This window comes from Ziziphus jujuba, chromosome 10, assembly GCF_031755915.1.
Source record: "Ziziphus jujuba cultivar Dongzao chromosome 10, ASM3175591v1".
In the NCBI taxonomy this organism is placed as follows: Eukaryota; Viridiplantae; Streptophyta; class Magnoliopsida; order Rosales; family Rhamnaceae; genus Ziziphus; species Ziziphus jujuba.
The window spans coordinates 7,535,699-7,557,882 of NC_083388.1; the positions used below are offsets into that span (position 1 = coordinate 7,535,699).

At 34.0% G+C, this 22,184-nt stretch overlaps 2 protein-coding genes across 2 annotated transcripts; both read left to right on the forward strand.

Annotated features, from left to right (window-relative positions):
* The first annotated feature begins 10,153 nt into the window (after positions 1 to 10,153).
* On the forward strand, positions 10,154 to 13,205 carry LOC125420966 (uncharacterized). Its single transcript, XM_048468649.2, has 6 exons — positions 10,154 to 10,257; positions 10,576 to 10,819; positions 11,307 to 11,408; positions 11,602 to 11,784; positions 12,206 to 12,407; positions 12,766 to 13,205. Exons 1-6 carry the CDS (start codon positions 10,181 to 10,183, stop codon positions 13,203 to 13,205), a joined length of 1,248 nt encoding a protein of 415 aa, XP_048324606.2. The 5' UTR covers positions 10,154 to 10,180.
* Positions 13,206 to 15,038: 1,833 nt separating this feature from the next.
* LOC107430599 (uncharacterized) lies at positions 15,039 to 20,278 on the forward strand. The gene is made up of 9 exons (XM_016041459.4): positions 15,039 to 15,362; positions 15,469 to 15,673; positions 16,005 to 16,095; positions 16,801 to 16,946; positions 17,433 to 17,676; positions 18,125 to 18,229; positions 18,323 to 18,505; positions 18,989 to 19,190; positions 19,561 to 20,278. Exons 1-9 carry the CDS (start codon positions 15,194 to 15,196, stop codon positions 20,046 to 20,048), a joined length of 1,833 nt encoding a protein of 610 aa, XP_015896945.3. The 5' UTR covers positions 15,039 to 15,193; the 3' UTR covers positions 20,049 to 20,278.
* Positions 20,279 to 22,184: the final 1,906 nt, after the last annotated feature.

The window sequence follows — 22,184 nt, forward strand, 5'->3', positions numbered from 1 at the left end:
GATATTACTGTCCAATGGTAATGACTAATGCATCATCGGTAATTGACATTTGTACACCGTCATAAAAGACTCACAACAATTCCATCCGGCAACTTCAATCATGTGTGTTCTAACCAATAACATGCTAAATGTAGCATTATTAATGATAAATTCTGGCAAAGTAAGTGATCAAACGGCATTAAAAAATGAAAATGTTCAATTTGTTTTTGATTCAAAAATTACCGAAGGTTTCGTCGGTAATCACCGAAACCCTATGGCAATCACATTTTACCAATTTTTTGGGCCCCACAAGTCCACTAAGGTGTGTTGAATGCAAAAAAATGAAAAATATGGATTCTAAAATTATCCTAAGGAGAGAAAATCCCAAAATTGCTTAAAAAGTTCTCAAATTTTCTAAAAAAATAGGATGACTGTTCACCTTCGGTAATTCCCAAGGAAATCGTCGGTAACCAACAAATACCCTCTGAAAAAATTACCGACGGTTTCGTCGGTAATTTCTGAGGGTGTACAGTCCATAACATTTTACCAATTTTTTGGGCCCCACAAGTCCCATAACGTGTGTTGAATGCAAAAACATGGCAAATAGGGATTCTAAAATTATGCTAAGTAGAGAAAATCCCAAAATTTCATAAAAGTGTATCAAATTTTGCAAAAAATTTGGATGACTGTTCACCCTCGGTAATTCCCGAGGAAATCGTCGGTAACCAACACATACCCTTTGGAAAAATTACCAACGGTTTCGTCGGTAATTACCGAGGGTGTACAGTCAATCACATTTTACCAATTTGTTTGGGCCCCACAAGTCCCATAACGTGTGTTGAATGCAAAAAAATGAAAAATATGGATTCTAAAATTATCCTAAGGAGAGAAAATCCCAAAATTGCTTAAAAAGTTCTCAAATTTTGCAAAAAAATTAGATGACTGTATTCCCTCGGTAATTCCCGAAGAAATCGTCGATAACCAACACATACCCTCTGGAAAAAGTACCGACGGCTTCGTCAGTAATTACTGAGGGTGTACAGTCCATTACATTTTACATGTTTTTTGGGCCCCACAAGTCCCATAACGTGTGTTGAATGCAAAAACATGCAAAATAGGGATTCTAAAATTATGCTAAGGAGAGAAAATCCCAAAATTTCATAAACGTGTCTCAAATTTGACAAAAAAATTAGATCACTGTACCCCCTCGGTAATTCCCGAGGAAACCGTCGGTAACCAACCACATACCCTCTGGAAAAATTACCGACGGTTTCGTCGGTATTTACCGAGGGTGAACAGTCATCATATTTTTTTGCAAAATTTGAGACACGTTTAGGAAATTTTGGGATTTTCTCTCCTTAGCATAATTTTAGAATCCCTATTTTGCATGTTTTTGCATTCAACACACGTTATGGGACTTATGGGGCCCAAAAAACTTGTAAAATGTGATGGACTATACACCCTCGGTAATTACCGACAAAACCATCAGTAATTTTTCCAAAGGGTATGTGTTGGTTACCGACGATTTCCTCAGGAATTACCGAGGGTGAACAGTCATCCAAATTTTTTGTAAAATTTGATACACTTTTATGAAATTTTGGGATTTTCTCTACTTAGTATAATTTTAGAATCCCTATTTGCCATGTTTTTGCATTCAACACACGTTATGGGACTTGTGGGGCCCAAAAAATTGGTAAAATGTTATGGACTGTACACCCTCGGGAATTACCGACGAAATCGTTGTAATTTTTCTAGAGGGTATTTGTTGGTTACCGACGATTTCCTCGGGAATTACCGAGGGTGAACAGTCATCCAATTTTTTTGCAACATTTGAAACACTTTTATGAAATTTTAGGATTTTCTCTCCTTAGTATAATTTAGAATCCCTATTTTGCATGTTTTTGCATTCAACACACATTATGGGACTTGTGGGGCCCAAAAAATTGGTAAAATGTTATGGACTGTACACCCTTGGGAATTACCGACGAAACCGTCGGTAATTTTTCCAGAAGGTATGTGTTGGTTACCGACGATTTCCTCGAGAATTACCGAGGGTGAACAGTCATCCAAATTTTTTGCAAAATTTGATACACTTTTATGAAATTTTGGGATTTTCTCTACTTAGCATAATTTTAGAATCCCTATTTGCCATGTTTTTGCATTCAACACACGTTATGGGACTTGTACGACCCAAAAAATTGGTAAAATGTTATGGACTGTACATCCTCGGGAATTACCGACGAAACCGTCGGTAATTTTTCAGAGTTATTTGTTGGTTACCGACGATTTCCTCGGGAATTACCGAGGGTGAACAGTCATCCAATATTTTTGCAAAATTTGAGACACTTTTATGAAATTTTGGGATTTTCGTGTATTTGTGTGTTCGTGTAAAACCGTTTGTTTGGTTTTTTGTATTTGTGTGTTCGTGTAAAGATGTTTAGAAAAAGTTGATTTTTGTTTGGTTTAAAATATAATAGGATATGTAAGTAATTTTTTTTTGTTTGAAGGTTACAATGGATATTGAGGGGTAGGAGAAAAAAGATATCAAGTGAGGGGGGCAAAAATCATTAACCTCAGTCCTATGAGGGTATTGGGCCAAATTCCCCGGCTTGGGATACCTCTCATATATGCGATTGATGCTATCCATGGTAACAGCAATGTGTATGGTGCTACTGTATTCCCTTACAACGTTGGGCTTGGTGCTACCAAGTTTGTTTTCAACCATGATCATTCCACCATATACATTCAATAGAAAATTTTGTATAGACAAAAATTACTAAACACACAATGTCCTGACGATGTTTATTTGCTTTTGATTTGTGTTATATATTGTAGAGATGCAGATTTGGCTCAAAAGATTGGAATTGCAACAGCCCTTGAAGCTAGAGCAAGTGGCATTCACTGTACTTTTGCTCCATGTGTGGCTGTAATGTCCAAACACTGCCTATATAATCAAAACTAGGAAACTAGTGTTATTTAAGTTAATATACCATTTCAGATACCTTATCATCTTCTTGATTTAGTTTAAATTGGAGGCAGGTGTGCAAAGATTCAAGATGGGGTAGATGCTATGAGAGTTATGTTGAATTAAATTAATATTTGTGGACTTGGCATAATCAATTACTCACTTACAGGGCCTATTTATGCCATTAATGGGACTGGCTTATTTTATTATTTTATAGTAGGGCTTTTGGTCACACACTCTCTATAAGACTCCAGTTGGCCCATTGGACTAGAGGACCAACTCTCTTTATAAGCCCATTGACTTATCCATATTTTTCCTAGTATAATTATATTATCAAATTATTATTATTTTATGTGTGTCAAAATTAATGGATAAGTCTGACTTGCAGAGACTATTTAAAGGGTCTAGGGCAAGCAAACAGGAAATATACCATACAGTATTTGGAGATTAGGGTTTTCAGAAATCTGAGAGTGGTTTGAGAGTAGTGTGTCCATAGGCACTACTTTACGTTGTTTCTATTTTGCAGGATTAAAGATCTAATTTATCAATGGCTGCATTTGGAGGTTAGTAATTTATGATTTATGGAATTTATTATGTATATTTAGATCCATAAAATTTCTAACAATTGGTATCAGAGCATGGTTAATATGCATAATAAATTATTTTGAAATTTGTTGTTATATTGATATGCGGCCATTGAACTTTTATCATGTATATTGATGACATGATATTTATTTTATAATTATTCTCTCGTCCTTGTGATTCTGCTATTACATGCTTGTTTTCTGAAATTCGATATGTGATATTCATCTGTATTTGCAGCTTGTTTGGAGATCCAAATTTTAAGGATGGAATTTTATTGATTAATTTCTCTTCTCTTGTGCAATAACGGGTTTATATTGAGTTTGTGCAAATTATGTGAATTTTTGTTTTAGTTCGAATTAAGACCTGGGTATGGTGAAAAATTCTTCTTTATTGTGTTTTATATTGTTTATTATTTCTAATTGGATCTGAAAATCCTTAAAAAAAAAAAATTGTAAATATCGGGCATGTATTTGTTTTCCAAAATTTTGGGGAAAATTTGTTTTGTATGAATTCATGATCTGGGTTAACTTGGAAATTGTTTTTCAGTTTGAATGGAGTGAATTAGACTAATTTGGGGCAAAACCTTATAAAATCAATTATTTATGGCCTTCCATGGCCGAAAGTTTTCTTGCTTGGGTGTTTGCTTTGAGTTAAATTTGAATCAAATTGATTTGTGGAAATTGTTACCTACGAAAAGACGAACCAAACGCCGCCGGTATCGTCGGAAACGGTGGCCGGAACGGCGAGATATGGCTGGGTAAGAATAGCGGGTCGCATGACCCGTTTGGACTGGAACCGGGTCACCCGGTTGGGTGAAGAAGAAGGCGCGAACGACGTGCCGTTTGGGATGACGTCAGCGGGCCAAAAAAAAAATTTATTTATTTTTATTGATTTATTTGTTGTTTATTTATTAATTAATTTAGTGATTCAATTGTTCAATTTATTTATTTATTGTTTATTTATTTGTTTAATTATCACATTCCAATTTTATTAAATTAAATTAAATATTTGTGATTGGAAAATTGGATTGTGTGAGCTTACCCAAAGAGGCTTTGTGCCTAGTTGGTATAGTAATGTGGGATTTTAGGTACTCACCTGTCGTGAGACTTATTTTGTCTGCATTATGTGTACCAATATAATGTGTGTTGGCATAGTGGATGGGTTATCTTTTATTTACCTATATCATGAAATTGCCAATTTGTTAATTATCTCCCACTTATTAACCGGGGTCTATATGGGTAACTAGGCTACCCTGTCGGTAGTTTTAGTTGCTTTATATGACGCCTGGAATGGCAGTGGAAGTTAATTAAATGCCATGTATTGCGGGTTCTGAGATGCCCTATCGGTGATTCAGTTCAATGCATTTGATTGTGGTTATTTGGTTGACTGTCCCTGTCCCGCGTAAGGGTATCTTTAGTGCTAAAAAGACCCTAAGCGATATTTATGTTTGTGTTTTTGTATTGAGGGGCTGGAAAATAGTAATTGAATTATCTTAAATTTTTTGAATGTCTTGTTATTTACTATTTTTACAGCTAGTAGCACCCCAAACCTTCCGCCCATGACTGCCATGATGAAATTGGATGGGACAAATTATCAGAAATGGAAGAAAACCTTAGTTATGAATTTGACCTTCATGAAATTGGATTTGGCTTTGGAGATAGATCCACCAGAGATACCGACTGATGAGAGTATTATAGCAGCTAAGAAACTTTATGAGGATTGGAAGCACTCTAATAAGTGCTGTATGATGATGATGGAGAATTACATGGATGAGGCCATATATGCTAGTATTCTTAAAGTGGATACTGCAAAGGGACTTCTTGAGGAGATAGGAAAGAAGTTTATCAAGTTTGATATGAATGAGAAGCATCATTATTTGGACCTATTGAATAATACCAAATATGATGGTATTAAAGGAGTAAGGGACCATATTATGCTACTTTCCTCCTATTATAATAAGCTGAAGGACCTTAAGATGGACATTGGAGAGGAGTTCTTGACCTATTCTATAATGAGGAGTCTTCCATCACAGTTTGATAATATAAGGTTGAGTTTGAATACTAAGAAAGAAGGTTTTAGCTTGGAGGAATTGACTGCTATCCTTGTCAAGGAAGATGATGATATTAAATTAAGTAAGTCTAGGTCTGTTACTATGGTTTCACATCAGGTAGATAAGTCCAAGAAGTTTTTCCAAAAGAAGGGACAAGGATTCAAGCCTGGGCAAGATTTTAACCCCAACAGGAAGAAGTTTTCTGGTATGAAGCCTAAAGGGCCAAGGGATGGTGGTTTTCAGATTAGAGAAAGAAAAGAGTACTTCAATAGAAGGTGTGGATACTGCAATAAAGTTGGGCACAAGAAGATAGACTGTTGGACCTTAAAGGGAAAGCAAGAGAAGAAAGGTAATATTTTAATGATTGAGACCAATATTATCGATGTGCCTATGAATTCTTGGTGGTTAGATACTGGAGCAACAATTCATGTTACTAATTCATTGCAGGGGATGATAAGCCGAAGGGGCCCAACCAATCTTGAGCAGCATGTTTATATGGGAGATAGCTCAAGAGTGAAAGTGAATATTGTGGGAACAATCAAGTTGAAGCTTGCCACTGGATATGCTTTGGAGTTGCAAGAAGTTTCTTATGTACCTTCAATAAGAAGAAACTTGTTATCTATTTCTGTTTTGGATAGTCAATGTTATAGTTTTTTGTTTGGAAATAACAAAGTTGAATTATTTAAGGATGGTAAAGTTGTTGGTTTTGAAACTTTATGTGGCAATTTATATAAGCTTGATTTATTTAATAATGGTCTCAATTTCTCTGTTAATTCTGTTGTTGCTCCTATTGTTGCTTCCAAACGCCCAAGAGTTAATGACAATTCCTCAATGTTATGGCATAAAAGTTTGGGACATATTTCTAGGCACAGAATGGAAAGGTTAGTAAAGGATGGGATACTTCCTAATCTTGATTTCTCTGATCTGTTGACTTGTGTTGAATGTGTGAAAGGGAAGTTAACTGCCAAGGTAAGAAAGGATAAGTTAGCTAGGTGTGGAGATGTTTTGGAGTTAATCCACACTGACATATGTGGACCTTTTACACCAATTGTTTTGGGTGGTTATAGATATTTTATTACCTTCATTGATGATTACTCTCATTATGGACATGTTGAGCTTATTCATGAGAAGTCAGATTCTTTAGTTGCCTTTAAAGAGTTTAAGGTAAAGATGGAGCTTCAAAAGAATAAGAAAATAAAAGTTGTAAGGTCTGATAGAGGTGGTGAGTGTTATGGTAGATATGATGAAACTGGAAGGAACCCAGGGCCTTTTGCTATTTATTTGCGTGAGTGTGGCATTGATGCGCAATATACAATGCCTGGTACACCTCAGCAAAATGGCATAGCTGAGAGAAGGAATAGAACTTTGTTGGATATGGTGCGATCTATGTTGGCAAATTCTAGGTTGCCAGATTATTTGTGGGGAGAGGCATTAAGGACGGCTGCTTATATTTTGAATCAAGTTCCAAGTAAATCTGTTCCTAAGACTCCTTTTGAGTTGTGGTCAGGGAGAAAGCCTAATTTATATCATTTTCGAATATGGGGTTGCAAAGCTAAAGTAAGGATTTATAATCCCCAAATTAAGAAGTTGGATCCTAAAACCATTAGTGGATATTTTGTTGGCTATTGTATAAGATCTAGGGGTTCAAGATTCTTTTGTATTTTGAAGATGATTTTGGGTTTGATGATAGTAATGGTCCAAGGGAATCTCAATTTAGAGAAGAAAGTGTTTTCATTCCCAATATAGTTGTTCCTGATAGAGATATTGTTGATCCAATAGTTGATGAACCAGTAGTTGGTCAGAATGAACTCATTGTTGAAGAGCAGGATATTCCAGCTATTGCAGATGCTGATGTACCTTTGAAGAGGTCACAAAGGACTAGGAGATCAGCTATTCCTGATGACTATGAGGTTTACTTGCAGGAGCATGAGTTTGACATAAGTGATAATTCAGATTCAATCACTTATGAGGAAGCCATAAGCAGTTCAAATTCAAATTTTTGGTTGGATGCAATGGAAGATGAAATGAAATCCATGGCATCAAATGGAGTTTGGGATTTGGTTGAGTTACCAGAGGGTAGCAAGCCTATAGGGTGCAAATGGGTCTTTAAGACTAAAAAGGACTCCAATGGTCAAGTGGAAAGGTATAAGGCTAGACTTGTAGCTAAAAGGTTTAGCCAGAAGGAAGGAATTAATTATACAGAGACTTTCTCTCCTGTATCCACAAATGATTCTTTTAAAATCATTATGGCGATTGTGGCGCATTATGACCTGGAGTTGCATCAGATGGATGTCAAGACTGCTTTTCTGAATGGTGATTTATATGAGGATGTATATATGGTTCAACCAGTTGGTTTCCAACAAACAGGGAATGGTAATTTGGTTTGTAAGCTTAAGAAATCTATTTATGGTCTTAAGCAAGCTTCAAGACAATGGTATCTTAAGTTTGATGAGGTTGTCACCAAAAATGACTTTAAGGAGAATGTTGTTGATAAATGCATATATATGAAGGTCAGTGGGAGCAATTTTATATTTCTGGTGTTGATGACATACTTTTGGCTACTAATGACACTGACCTATTAGCTGAGATAAAGCAGATGTTGTGCAACCATTTTGATATGAAAGATTTTGGTGAGGTTTCTTTTATTTTGGACATCAAGATTGTTCGAGATAGGACTGATTATGTGTTGCAATTGTCTCAGAGAGCTTATATTGATAGAATCCTTAAGAGTTTTGATATGCATAATTGTTCTCCTGGAAGTGTACCGGTTACGAAAGGTGAAAAGTTTTCTAAAAATCAGTTTCCCAAGAATGATAGAGAAAGGATGGCAATGAAGAATGTTCGCTATTCTTCAGCAGTAGGTAGTTTGATGTATGCTCAAGTATGTACACGGCCTGATATAGCTTTTGCTGTGGGTGTGCTTGGTAGATTTATGAGCAATCCCGGTCCTATTCATTACCAAGCAGTTAAAAAGGTCTTTAGGTATCTTCAGGGTACTAAAAATCATATGTTGACATATCGTCGCACCAACTCTTTTGAAGTATTGGGTTATAGTGATGCAAACTATAAAGGTTGTGTAGATGATAAAAAATCTACCACTGGTTATATATTTATCATGGCAGGAGGTGCTGTGTCTTGGCGGAGTGCCAAGCAGTTAGTGACAGCATCCTCGACTCTGAAGGCAGAATCTGTGACGTGTTATGAGGCTACCCATCATGCAGTTTAGCTACGAAATTTTATCCGTGATTTGGGAGTAGTTGACTCCATTGAGAGGCCTATTATGATGTATTGTGATAATACTGCAGCGGTGTCTTTCTCCAATAATTTAAAAGGTACTCCTGGTGCGAAGTACATTGATGTGAAATATTTTATGGTAAAGGAGAAAGTTGAAGAGGGTCTCATTACTGTTGTTCACACGCCGACTTATAGCATGGTGGCAGATCCACTGACCAAGGTTTTACCAGTAGGCATATTTGAGGAGCATGTGTCCCGTATGGGATTGTTAGGCAGTTGAGACTGCTGTGGGTCAGTGGGAGTTTGTTATGTTTTCTGTAGTAATATCCATGTTGAGTATTATTTATTTCTTTGAATATTTTAATACATTGATGTATGTGAATCATTATTTATTTATGAGATGATTTATTACACATATTATTGCTCCTTGTATTTACAGGTCTGTTGAGACTATTAGTCTATGTATATGTGTATGTTGATCCACAGGTGCCATGGTGAATCTCTACTACCTAGTTTGGGTATATTGTTGTATTCTGTCGATACGCAATGTGCTTGAATGAAATGGTTCTGTGTGTTGGGGGATTGCACATGGTTAGGTAAATCTCTATTACCTAGACTGAGTTTATGGCATGCAAAGTACTCGGTTGAAATGGTATAATATTTTGGGAGATTTACTGAGAGAATCTCTACTGCCTAGTCTAGTATATTGTTGTGCCCTGTCGGTATACTATATATTTGGATGAAATGGCATTATGGTTCGGGAGATTCTATAGTAAGTGAGTTTGGATTTTATATGATGATGATTATGCAGTCCAAGTGGGAGAATGTTGAATTAAATTAATATTTGTGGACTTGGCATATTCAATTACTCACTTACAGGGCATATTTATGTCATTAATGGGACTGGCTTATTTTATTATTTTGTAGTAGGTTCCTTGGTCACACACTCTCTATAAGACTCCAGTTGGCCCATTGGACTAGAGGACCAACTCTCTTTATAAGCCCATTGACTTATCCATATTTTTCCTGGTATAATTATATTATCAAATTATTATTATTTTATGTGTGTCAAAATTAATGGATAAGTCTGACTTGCAGAGAGTATTTAAAGGGTCTAGGGCAAGCAAACAGGAAATATACCATACAGTATTTGGAGATTAAGGTTTTCAGAAATCTGAGAGTGGTTTGAGAGTAGTGTGTCCATAGGCACTACTTTACGTTGTTTCTATTTTGCAGGATTAAAAATCTAATTTATCAATGGCTGCGTTTGGAGATTAGTAATTTATGATTTATGGAATTTATTATGTATATTTAGATCCATAAAATTTCTAACAAGTTACAGTGAAAACACAGAAATTGTAAGAAAGATGACGTCCATTGTTACAGGCTTGCAGGGGCAGCCACCGGCAGGACACCAGCAAGGCTATCCTTTTGTTGCCGGAAGGTATAGTGATTATAAAACCACTAGTATTTAACTTATTATATACACTATATTGTCAAAAATTATGCTATATCATACTTATTTCCATGTCAAATTAATTTAGAAATCAATTACCATATATATTTCCCAAGAATGTGAATTTAATTAGGCTATAATACCACGTTCAAGTACAACATCATAAAACTTTATTTGAAATTCAATAACATTACATGACAACAAAATAGGTAAACCAGTTTTTTGTTACTTTAGTAAACGATTTTGAAAAATATTTCGTTAGGAATTCTCTCTCTGCTATGTGGTAAATTTTCGATGAATTTACAGGGACAATGTTATTGCATGTGCCAAGCATTTTGTGGGAGATGGAGGTACAAAGGACGGTATAAATGAAGGAAATACCGAATGTCCGTACGATGACTTAGAGAGGATTCACATGGAGCCTTATGTGGACTGCATTTCTCAAGGTGTTTCCACTATAATGGCCTCCTATTCTAGCTGGAATGGAACTAAATTGCACGCTCACCGTTATCTCTTGACAGATGTTCTCAAAGATAAGCTAGGTTTTAAGGTAAATCCAAAAGTCTTTTACTTGGGTGTATTAGTTTTGTCACACTTCCTAGCCTGATTGTAATTATATAACTCTTACCCAAAATTTTTGTTGAGAAACATAAAAATTTATTACACATAACATATTAGGAACATGATTAATGAGAAAGCACAAGATGGGTTCGAAATATAAAAATATATATAGTGAACTTTACTAATTATGTTTATTCTAGCTGGCAAATGAGATTTTTATAAATAGTTCTTCATCCATAATTTCTCCTTCTGGTCTCTACTTCCAATTGATGGCTTTTTCATTATAAAAAATATGAGCTTTAAATGTTGGTGCAAGGTTTGTTGTAAATTAATGATCAACTTTGTCATTGTTTCAATTGTAATTAACGTTTGGTTTAATTTCCGAAAATGTAATTGTTGTAATACAGATTAATATGTAAAAGTACATGAAGATTTAGATAAATCTCAATCAATTAAGTACATGCACGGTGTTGCAGGGTATTGTTATTTCTGATTCAAAAGGTGTTGATCGGCTTATGCAATCTCATGGCGACTACCGCAATTGCATCGCAGTGGCCATTAATTCAGGAATTGATATGGTACAAGTTGAAATACAAGTTTTGAATTTTGAATCAATCCATTATTCTTTGTGTTAGATGATCATCAATAGTGACAAGTAACAATAATCTATATATATTAAGTTTATATATATTGCTGATTCATATGTCTTTATTTTTCTTTAATTTTTAATTAACTAAGAAGAGATTTTATGAATTATATCTATAAATGTAGGTGATGGTGCCATATCAGTACCAAATATTTAGGGAAAACTTATTGTCATTAGTGGAATCAGGGGAGGTACCAATGACCAGGATAGATGATGCTGTTGAAAGAATTTTGAGGGTCAAATTCATTGCTGGACTTTTCGAACATCCTTTTAGTGACAGATCTTTGCTCCATGTAGTTGGTTGCAAGGTAAATTTGCATATCTCTTTGTATTTACATATTACATTCCATTAAGAATTAAAACTTTAATTTAAAAGATCAAGTTCTGACTCCAAAAAAAAAAAAAAAAAAATGGATGAATTTGCATTAGTTGATTTTTTTTTCTTTTTTTTTTATGTTTTGTAATTTAAATGAATTAAAAAAGATCTGGATGATTTTAGTTGCAAGCCTCCATCCCAAGTAATAAATTGATAACAATCCTGCCAGCCATTATAAGCTATATGAAGTTTTATGAACATTCAGGATCAATAAGACTGCTCTCATTCACTGCATAACAGATAAAATTCAATTAATTATAAGCTTGAATGCTTGAACTAGAGCTTATACCATTTTAACTGATTCAATTTGAAACTTTTGTGACACATAAGTTTTCATGAATTGTGTGTTTTAGCAACATAGAGAGCTGGCACGAGAAGCAGTTAGGAAGTCATTGGTTTTGTTGAAGAATGGAAAGAAATCAAATGAGCCTTTTCTTCCATTAGACAAAAAAGCCAAGACAATTCTTGTCGCCGGAACACATGCTGATAATCTTGGATATCAGTGTGGAGGGTGGACCCGTAAATGGCAAGGACGAAGTGGCAGGATTACACAAGGTAATTAAATGCAATTATATGTTAATTAATTAATTCCAAAGCTCGAATTAAGCATGTCTTTTAAAACATATATATCATGATCTTTTTTAATTATCGTCATTTTAATTCCATCATATATTTTAACAACGTTTGTGCATAAAAAGTTTTAATTATTGCACTTATCATAAGGTAATTATGCAATTACATGTTCATTAAACAATTTCAAAGGTTGGATTAAGCATGGCTTTTAAACCATATATCATGATCTTTTTTTTAATTTTTGTTACTTTAATTCCAACATATGTTTTTAATAACATTTGTGTACTAAAAGCTTTAATCATTGCACTTATCATAAGTTCGAATTTAACATTTTTCATAGGCACAACAATCCTGGACGCTATAAAGGAAGCGGTAGGAGAAGAAACAGAAGTAATTTACGAGGAATCTTTGTCGATAGAAACCTTAACAAGACAAGATATATGCTATGCTATTGTGGCTGTTGGTGAAGGACCATATGCAGAATCTTCTGGTGATAATAAAGAGCTTGTCATCCCCTTCAATGGGGCTGAAATCATAAACATGGTGGCTGAAAGAATTCCAACGTTGGTGATTATTGTAAGTGGAAGACCTTTAGTTTTAGAGGCATGGATGTTGGATAAGATAGATGGTCTAGTTGCTGACCTTATCTTTGGAGATTATGATTTCCATGGAAAATTACCAATGACATGGTTTAAAAGTGTTGGCCAACTTCCAATGGATGTGGCCGATGATAAGGCCTATGACCCTTTGTTTCCTCTTGGGTTTGGGCTACCTCTCTAATGTCTTTATTATAAATAATTAAGATCTAAGTACCTCTTAAAACATTATTATCTTATTCACTTGAGGGTGCTTTTTCACTGGTGTTTGAGGGGTTATTCATGTATTTATTAATATTACTATTTTTTTTTTTTTGACAAAATCTTTCTAATAGGTATTTTATATATATATATTTATATAATATATATATATATATATATATGTATTATATATATATATATATATATATATATATATATATATTGATATTACTAATAGGTTGATTAAACCGAAATCTTAACTTATAAAAAACAAATTAACAATCATGAAGTCAACTGGTTGGCAGCCATCCTAATCAATCCTCGTAGTCAGTTGTATATGCATATCTCATCAATTGTATCTTAAGTTACGCATACAACTCCCTGAAACGGACACTTACCACATCTCAAATTTCATACACACACACACACACACACATATAAACGACTGAAATATTACAGCAAACCAATTTCTTGCAAGTATACGGCTTTTCTATGTTGAATAATAATCTCACGAGTCCCAATATATAGTAATCTTATTATTATTATTATTATTTTTTATATTTTTTCCTTATAGTAGTTTATTCCTTTATTATTATTTTTTTAAGTCATAATAAGAGCTTATTATGGTAATCTTCACTGTCGTTGGATATGGAAAGTAAAAATGTTTTTTTTTTTTTTTTTTTTGAAAATATGTTAAATTGGAATAGAAGATTTTTGTTTTTTGGTTTCGAATATAATTAAATCAAGTCTTGTTATTTGTCATTATTAATAATGATCAAACAAACATTAATTCTGACATTTAAATTTATTTTTTTAATTTTAAAACTATAAAATTAATAATAATTTAAATTAATATATAAATTCCATTAACGATATTCAACAAACAATATCTTTCAAAATCATTGCTATTTGGATAGGATTAAAAATAAATTGATAGAAAAAATGTTATTTGCTATCATTACTAATAATTCATACTAATACTAAATGCTAAAACCACATGAACGAGGAGTGATGAAATCGCATGAATCCAAATGAAAATAAAAGACATGGTATACAGAGTGCATAAAGAAGTGGTTGGCTTCTCTGAGGGTAGAGCTGGGCAGCTTAGTAGATATCAACGACGGTGATCTTCGGCTTCTTCAACTCTAATTTAATTGATTGGATTTTGGAAAATGAACAAGAGGAAAATTCCATTACCCGCCCTTTATTATTATTATTTATTTATTTTATGATAGATTCTTTTTCTATCTTTAAAAATATGTATTTTTGGAGCGGACAATGGAAGTTTTAACTTTTTAATTCTTTTTTTCTGATGAATCATTATAATGTTATCTAACCCAAGGGGGTTATAATTATAGAAACTACATCATAATTGTTTTTTAATAATTTTCAAATGAATCGAATTGGTTTACATATTTTTATGAAGAGGAGATACCACAAATATTGGCAGTCAATTAACTCTTTGACCCTTTGCAATTTTATTTTTTTTCCTAAGATAACCCTTTGCATTGATATGTTTTCTGTCAAAATAGTCAGAAGGGGGAAAAAAAAGGATAATGAATTTGATTTTGCGGACCTTTTAGTTTGTTACTGAAAAAGAAAAAGAAAAAGAAATAATTTTCCAGAAAATTAATTATTATTAAAAACAACATAATAAACATTTTGAGATGTTTTGAAAAAATTTGGTAGGGCAAATTTTTATTTTGGCGTTGGCTTTGTTGGTCCAATAGGAAGTTGCCACTTATGATAAGTGTTCACAGGAAGCAAGATATATATCCGACAAAGAGCTAGAGTTGACCTGCAATAATTACTGACAGTACGAAGTTCTGTAGATCTGTGACAGATACTATCAGTACCTCTTTTTGGTTAAATCCCCCAATCGCCAGCTACCTTCATTTCTTGCTGATTCCACGTACCCTGGTTATCGAATTTAGTGGGCTTTTTTTCTCGTTTTCCTAAAGCTTTGAGAATATGGAGGAAGCAAATAACACGAACTTCATATTCAAGAACCCAAATGAAGCTGTTGAAGCTCGAGTCAAAGACCTTCTTTCTCGTATGACTTTAAAAGAGAAGGTCGGCCAGATGACGCAAATCGAGCGATGCGTCGCCAACCCATCTGCCATTAGAGACTTCTCCATTGGTACTTCCTATCTCTTCGTGTTATTTCTTCATAAATATGGTGGGTGATGATGGATTTTTTTTTCTTTTCTTTTTTTATTAATGCTTTTGGGAGGAATATTTTGCAGGAAGTATACTAAGTTCTGGTGGGAGTGGACCCTTTGAGGACGCCTTGTCTTCTGATTGGGCTGACATGGTTGATGGTTTCCAGAAGTCAGCGCTCCAATCACGGCTTGGGATTCCACTAATTTATGGGATTGATGCGATTCATGGGAATAACAGCATCTATGGTGCTACCATATTCCCTCACAATATTGGTCTTGGAGCCACCAGGTTGGTTTCCACTCTGTTCCTTCTCTAATTTATTGGGTTCTTCCTTAATATTTGATTAATGATCTATTTTTATCACTAAAGCTCATGTGTAAACCATATAAAAAGAAAACTAGCATCCTTGAAGGATCTTTTTGTGACTTAAAAAGAAAAGACGGATTTGATGTTATATCTGTGTGTGTTAAAGATGTAGAATCTTAAATGTATACTGCTTAAGGTGCAAGAAAAGGTGACCTGTTCTTGTTTGCCGATAAAATCTGAAAAAAACTATACTTTTTTTCCTTGTAATTAAAAGCAGAGGTATGAATTCTTATATATTTAAACTGCATGCCAGAGATGCAGATTTGGCTCAAAAGATTGGCGTTGCAACAGCTCTTGAAGTCAGGGCAAGCGGCATTCACTATACTTTTGCTCCCTCTGTGGCTGTAAGTTATTATTAGATATAATCATTACTGTATATTATTCTTATTTGTTTATAGTAATTGGATTGGTTTTGATTATTTGATATTTAAAATTCAAATTCCATTGAACATATTGCTTTTGTAATAACTATAATAATAAGATGATGTTGACCTAATAATGAGGACAATGACTACAACAATATATAATTGTGTGATAGACCTTGGCTTTACAAGAGGCTGATTTTTTATTTGAAAGTTTTCAAAATCATAGCACCACATGCATGGTCACTTCTAATCCGAAAACTTGTCAAAATCATAGCACCACATGCATGGTCACTTCTAATCCGAAACTTGTCAAAATCATAGCACCACATGCATGGTCACTTCTAATCCGAAAACTATTTTTCTATATGGAAAGAAGATTGCGATTGCAATTCACTTATCCAACTGTATGCTAGGTAACTTGATTGAATTATCCATGTTTAAGTTTCTCTTCAATGTTAGCAGCCAGTTGAGATTTTTTTGGATGCAGTAGCCAGTTGATGATTGAAATAATACTTGAGCATAAATGCTTTTTTTGTAAAAAGAATAGCAAATTTGTGCTATAAATAGTTCCATACTATTGTATCATGTAAATGAAGTTAGTCTAGGGTGACTAAGGATCAATGCCATGCCCTTCTATAAGATTATAGAGGTCAATCTTCTTATTAAATATCGAGTTTCTGACAGGTATGCAGAGATCCCAGATGGGGAAGAAGCTATGAGAGTTACAGTGAAGATACTGAAATTGTTAGGAAGATGACATCTATTATCAGAGGTTTGCAGGGTCAGCCACCCCAACTACACCCAAAAGGCTACCCTTTTGTAGCGGGAAGGTGCAGAAGAAATCATCAGTGGATTTCTTTTCTGTTTCTTTTTCTTGTCAATTATGCTGCATTTTGTTTGGTATAATGACTTAGAAATTCCTAGTTTCCATAGGTCATTAAGATTCCAAAGGCATTGAATTTGGGCAATATCTAATTTTTTTGCTTTGGGAAAAAGAAAAATATTTAAAAGAAATGGAGATCCACTTTGCACACGTAATTTATGAAAAAGAAAGAAAAAAAGAAAAAGAAGAAGAAAAAAGAGGAAAAAAGCATGTTTCCTTGTGACATAAAGTTTTGTACGGCCCAATCTAACTACAAAATTATTATATACCATTCAACCATCAGCTTTTGCTTTGAATTTTTACCTTTTCTTTTTTTTTTTTTTTTTTCCTAAACTTTGGGCTAACTTGATATTGGATTCTAATGATAGCTCCCACATGATTTACTCTAAATATATCAGACCTATTTATGCTATATTCATTAATTTGGTTCCAGGAACAATGTTATTGCTTGTGCCAAGCATTTTGTTGGAGATGGGGGTACTGACAAAGGTCTAAATGAGGGGAACACTAGCTCATCGTATGATGACTTAGAGAGGATTCATATGGCACCTTATCTGGACTGTATTTCTCAGGGAGTTTCCACTGTTATGGCATCATTTTCAAGCTGGAATGAACGCAAACTGCATGGTCACTATTATCTCCTGACAGAAATTTTGAAAGATAAGCTAGGTTTTAAGGTAAAGATTGCCATTGATTTGAATTGTTCTTTCGTGGGCAAGATTTGAACCCCATACTTATCACAACCTTATCAAAACCACATTAGCCAGAACTGAAAATGAATAAAAATTCCATCAGTATATCCCAGAAGCATTTTATGTATCTTTCCCCTTGAAGTATGATATCGTTGTGATTTTGCTATTTTGAGAAAAATGAAGTAAACCATTTTCTTCAGGCACTAAATAGAAGGATCTCTTTTAGTTGCCTTTTTCTATTCTTTCCCCCACTTCATGTCTCAAAGTGTGGATCTCGGGATATGGTGGGGTCTTGATATTAAATCACTGGACCCAAAAAGTAATCAACTATTATTATTTTATTTTTATTTTTTGTATTCTAGCTATGCAACTCCTGTAACATTAAATTCTTTAAGATTAAATTAATATTATGGATTGGAAAACTCTGCTACAGGGCTTTGTGATTTCTGACTGGCAAGGAATAGATCATCTTAGCATACCTTATGGCTCAAACTATCGTCAATGCATTTCCTCTTCAATTAATGCGGGAATTGACATGGTAGATACTGAACCACCAGTTTTAAAAGCCTGTACTATTGGTTGTTTTCCTAAATTTTTATGTCCTCGCAAGTCTAACTGATAAGATGTGCAGGTGATGGTTCCTTTTAAATATGAACAATTTGTGGAAGATGTAATATTTCTGGTAGAATCTGGGAAAATACCAATGACCAGAATTGATGATGCAGTTGAACGAATACTGCGAGTGAAGTTTGTTGCTGGTCTTTTTGAATATCCCTTCAGTGATAGATCTTTGTTAGACAGTGTTGGTTGCAAGGTAAATATTGGAGAAATCATCATATATTTTATTTTGTCAATTCACAATCACATTTACTGAATGTTTATGCTTTCATTAGCTGAACATTTCACACTACATTTGTTGTGAGCATACTGTTTGTAAACCGTGCAATCATTACTTCTATGGGTAACTCCCTTTGGTGATTTGACTTTGTTATAATTTTTGGAATTTTTTTCTTCTTTCTTGGTGTCTTGTTATGAATATGGTCGATGGTGACTTTTCTTATGGTCCATTCCATCATATTTTCCATTTCTCCAATGGTATATTGCTTTGTGTTTGCCAAATAGCATCATTTGCATCCACTTGTTAAAACTTGTTACAGGTTATTATGGGGCTCTATGACTATTCACTTTTCAAACTTTTTGCTTTTTTACTACATATTCTCAAGACTAGAGTATTACAAAATTTTGTGCTGGTAAGCATAGCATAATGAGTGTTTCACCTTTTCTGGTTCTGTTGTAGCTTCATAGAGATCTAGCACGTGAAGCGGTTCGCAAGTCCTTGGTTCTGTTGAAGAACGGGAAAGATCCAAGGAAACCTTTTCTTCCATTAGATAGGAAAGCTAGAAGAATTCTTGTTGCTGGAACACATGCTGATGATCTTGGATATCAGTGTGGAGGATGGACAAAAACTTGGTGTGGGGCTAGTGGCAGGATCACAATTGGTATGCAATTGCTCTTTTCTAATTAATATAATTGAAAGGAAAAATTGTAATTGGTTTGGCATTATTTGCATTCAAAGTTCTCATTTTTAAGTTTTCTTGCTTTGGTTATTATGTGCATATGTATAATTATGCACAGATCTTTAAGATTTCATATGATTGAATTGTTTTCCACATTCAAGTTAGGGACCAAATAAAGGTACACATTAACATATTATTGCCAGCGGCCGAAAAAGTGGTAGTAGAATGAGGAAAACTTCTCTTTGTTTTTTATTCAATCTAAGATTTCAACACCTTCATATAATCTTATACCGAAACTTCATGTCTAATTACATAAAAATGGTCTTTAACCAATGAGATCATTTACATCCAGGCACAACCATCTTGGATGCTATTAAAGAAGCGGTAGGAGACAATCCAGAAGTAATTTACGAGCAATATCCGTCACCAGATACATTAGCACGTCAAGATATATCTTTTGCAGTTGTAGCTGTTGGTGAGGCACCTTCTGCAGAATTTCTCGGTGACAATCCAGAGCTCGTAATTCCCTTCAATGGAAATGGCATTATAAGCTCAGTTGCTGACAGAATTCCCACACTGGTTATTCTGATATCTGGAAGACCCTTAGTTTTAGAGCCACAGATATTGGAGAAAATAGAAGCTCTAGTTGCTGCTTGGTTGCCAGGTAGTGAAGGAAGAGGAATTGCCGACGTTATCTTTGGAGATTTTGACTTTGAGGGCAAACTTCCTTTTACCTGGTTTGAAAGTGTTGAACAACTACCAATGCATATTGAAGACAATTCATATGACCCTTTATATCCATTTGGCTTTGGGTTGAAATACAATATGGAAAATCTTTAGGCTGATTATATTGATGAACAAGTCTGTCATAAGGTCGCAATTTCTTCAACCTATATGTAAACATAAATTCTGTAAAATATGTCTCTCTACAGGGGTTTATGAATTTACCCTGTTTTTTCATCTACTGGTTCAATGTCATAATTGTCAGCAGGGTGTGAGGGACCTCTTTTTTCTGGTTTTTTCCCATGGATGAATTATGAATTATTGAATAAGGGTGATCAAGTTGGCTATGTTTCTGCTGTGTATGTATGTGATAGATGCTTTTTCAGAGAATGGATATGATCATATAAATGCAAAAGGGTAACTTGTCATTTTCTCTCATGTCACAAAAAGACAATCACTTTTTTCCAAACTAAATTCCAAGATCTCAACTGATATTACTGTTTCTGGTGTCTCCTTTTCTGCCATACCGTTTTCTCTTATCACCAGATGCCTCAAAGTAATTTGTTTACTGTTTTGTATCAATTTATTATTATTATTATTACTACTTTTTGTTTTTTGTTTTTGTTTTTACATGGATGAGTGTGAATTCTTTAAGATTTTTATAGCATATGCATTAAACTAATGTTTTACTTGAGATATAATGCATCTTCTACTTTCCGACCTTCTATATTCTTTTATCTGGTATGCAACAAACTAATGGTTAGCTTCCATAACAGATTATTCTTAGATCTCCATGGGGTCAGTGAAGCAGCATAGAGAATCAAACCTTTGCTGAAAGTTCAATTCCAAGTTTTACTCTCTCAGAGTGGCTAAGAATTAGAGATTATTATTATTTTATACTCCTTTTTTTCCTCTTTTTTTTTTTTTTTTTTTTTACTTGAACAGCAATTTGGTACAGAAGAATCAGAATATAGTTTCAGAGAACAGAGTAAGTAAAATGATGACCGAAAGTGTGGTTGTGATACTGTGTATAAGGTGTTGATCAAACAAAGAATAAAGTGGAATAAGGTGCTTTTCCCATGCAACTTGCAAGAAAGGGTTTTGCTTTTGAAAAAGAAAGGTGGTTCGTTTTGTCATTTATTACAGCAGCAAAAGCTTTTTGGAATTTACTAAATTGGTCATGGATGCCCTGAATTCTTTGCTTGATAGATGGTGGGGGTGAATATACCACTTCCAAAGTGACAAGGGTGGTTATTTTGCTTTCGTCTGACCAATAGTAAAGAAAATTTGCTATTTAGCAACACATATAGGAAAAATAATAATAATAATAATAATAAAGAAAGGGTAAAATTGGAATAGAGAAAAGTAGGACACCTAACACCTGATAGCAGTTTTTACCGTTTGTCGTTTTTCTTAACCCTTTTTTTTTTTTTGGGGGGGGGGGGGGGGGTTGGGGAATAGTGGTTTTGCCTAACTTACTGTGTCTTCATGCTGTCATCACACTTCAGCTGTTAGAAATGAGGAGGTAATCAATTAAGAAAATCTATTACATAGCACAAATATAACCTTAGAAAACTCAAAAAGAAACTAAGAAAAAAATCATGGACATCCACGAATATATGACATTAACTTGAACAATATAATATGATGAAATTCAAAACTAATAAAAATCTCCTGCAATTGTGTAGAAGCTTTGAGAAAAAAAATAATAATAAATGAAATTATCTCAAAATAGAAAGTTGCGAAAAGCCATATATAAGGTTCAAATTAAGGTACAATTTTCTATGATTACTTGCAACTGGTTTTTTATATATATATACTTTTTTTTCTATTAATTATATGGCTTTAATTTGCATCTTATGGATTAGTAGCGATCAATCATGATTAGATTCATTGCTGGTATGTCAAAATATTATTGTAATCAATAATAAATTATTAATTTGTCACCACCCAAGAGAGAGAGAATTACAAAACCTAACTTGATGACTACACAAAAGTATGTCTAGTTTGCAAACTTCATTGAACTTTATGGAGCTAAATTAGGGAGATAATAATTGTAAGCTTGTCTTATTAGATTTATATATCATTTGGTTCAAAGAAGCACTTAATTAGGGAGAAGATTCTCTCTGTTCCAAAAGAAAAAAAGGAAGTAAGGTCAATAAAACTTCCCACCAAAACAGAATCTAAGAACACCCCACCCACAATCCACACAGCATACATTAAAGAAAATTATAATTTAAAAACACTGATTAC

What these genes read in the sequence shown, in the direction of transcription:
- LOC107430599 (XM_016041459.4), top strand. Translation starts at nt 15,194, where the DNA reads ATGGAGGAAGCAAATAACACGAACTTCATATTCAAGAACCCAAATGAA. An exon ending in CTTTTGCTCCCTCTGTGGCT is followed by an intron (nt 16,096 to 16,800) that starts GTAAGTTATTAT and finishes AGTTTCTGACAG; the next exon opens with GTATGCAGAGATCCCAGATG. An exon ending in TAGACAGTGTTGGTTGCAAG is followed by an intron (nt 18,506 to 18,988) that starts GTAAATATTGGA and finishes GTTCTGTTGTAG; the next exon opens with CTTCATAGAGATCTAGCACG.
- LOC125420966 (XM_048468649.2), top strand. Translation starts at nt 10,181, where the DNA reads ATGACGTCCATTGTTACAGGCTTGCAGGGGCAGCCACCGGCAGGACAC. An exon ending in TATCCTTTTGTTGCCGGAAG is followed by an intron (nt 10,258 to 10,575) that starts GTATAGTGATTA and finishes ATGAATTTACAG; the next exon opens with GGACAATGTTATTGCATGTG. An exon ending in AAGTGGCAGGATTACACAAG is followed by an intron (nt 12,408 to 12,765) that starts GTAATTAAATGC and finishes CATTTTTCATAG; the next exon opens with GCACAACAATCCTGGACGCT.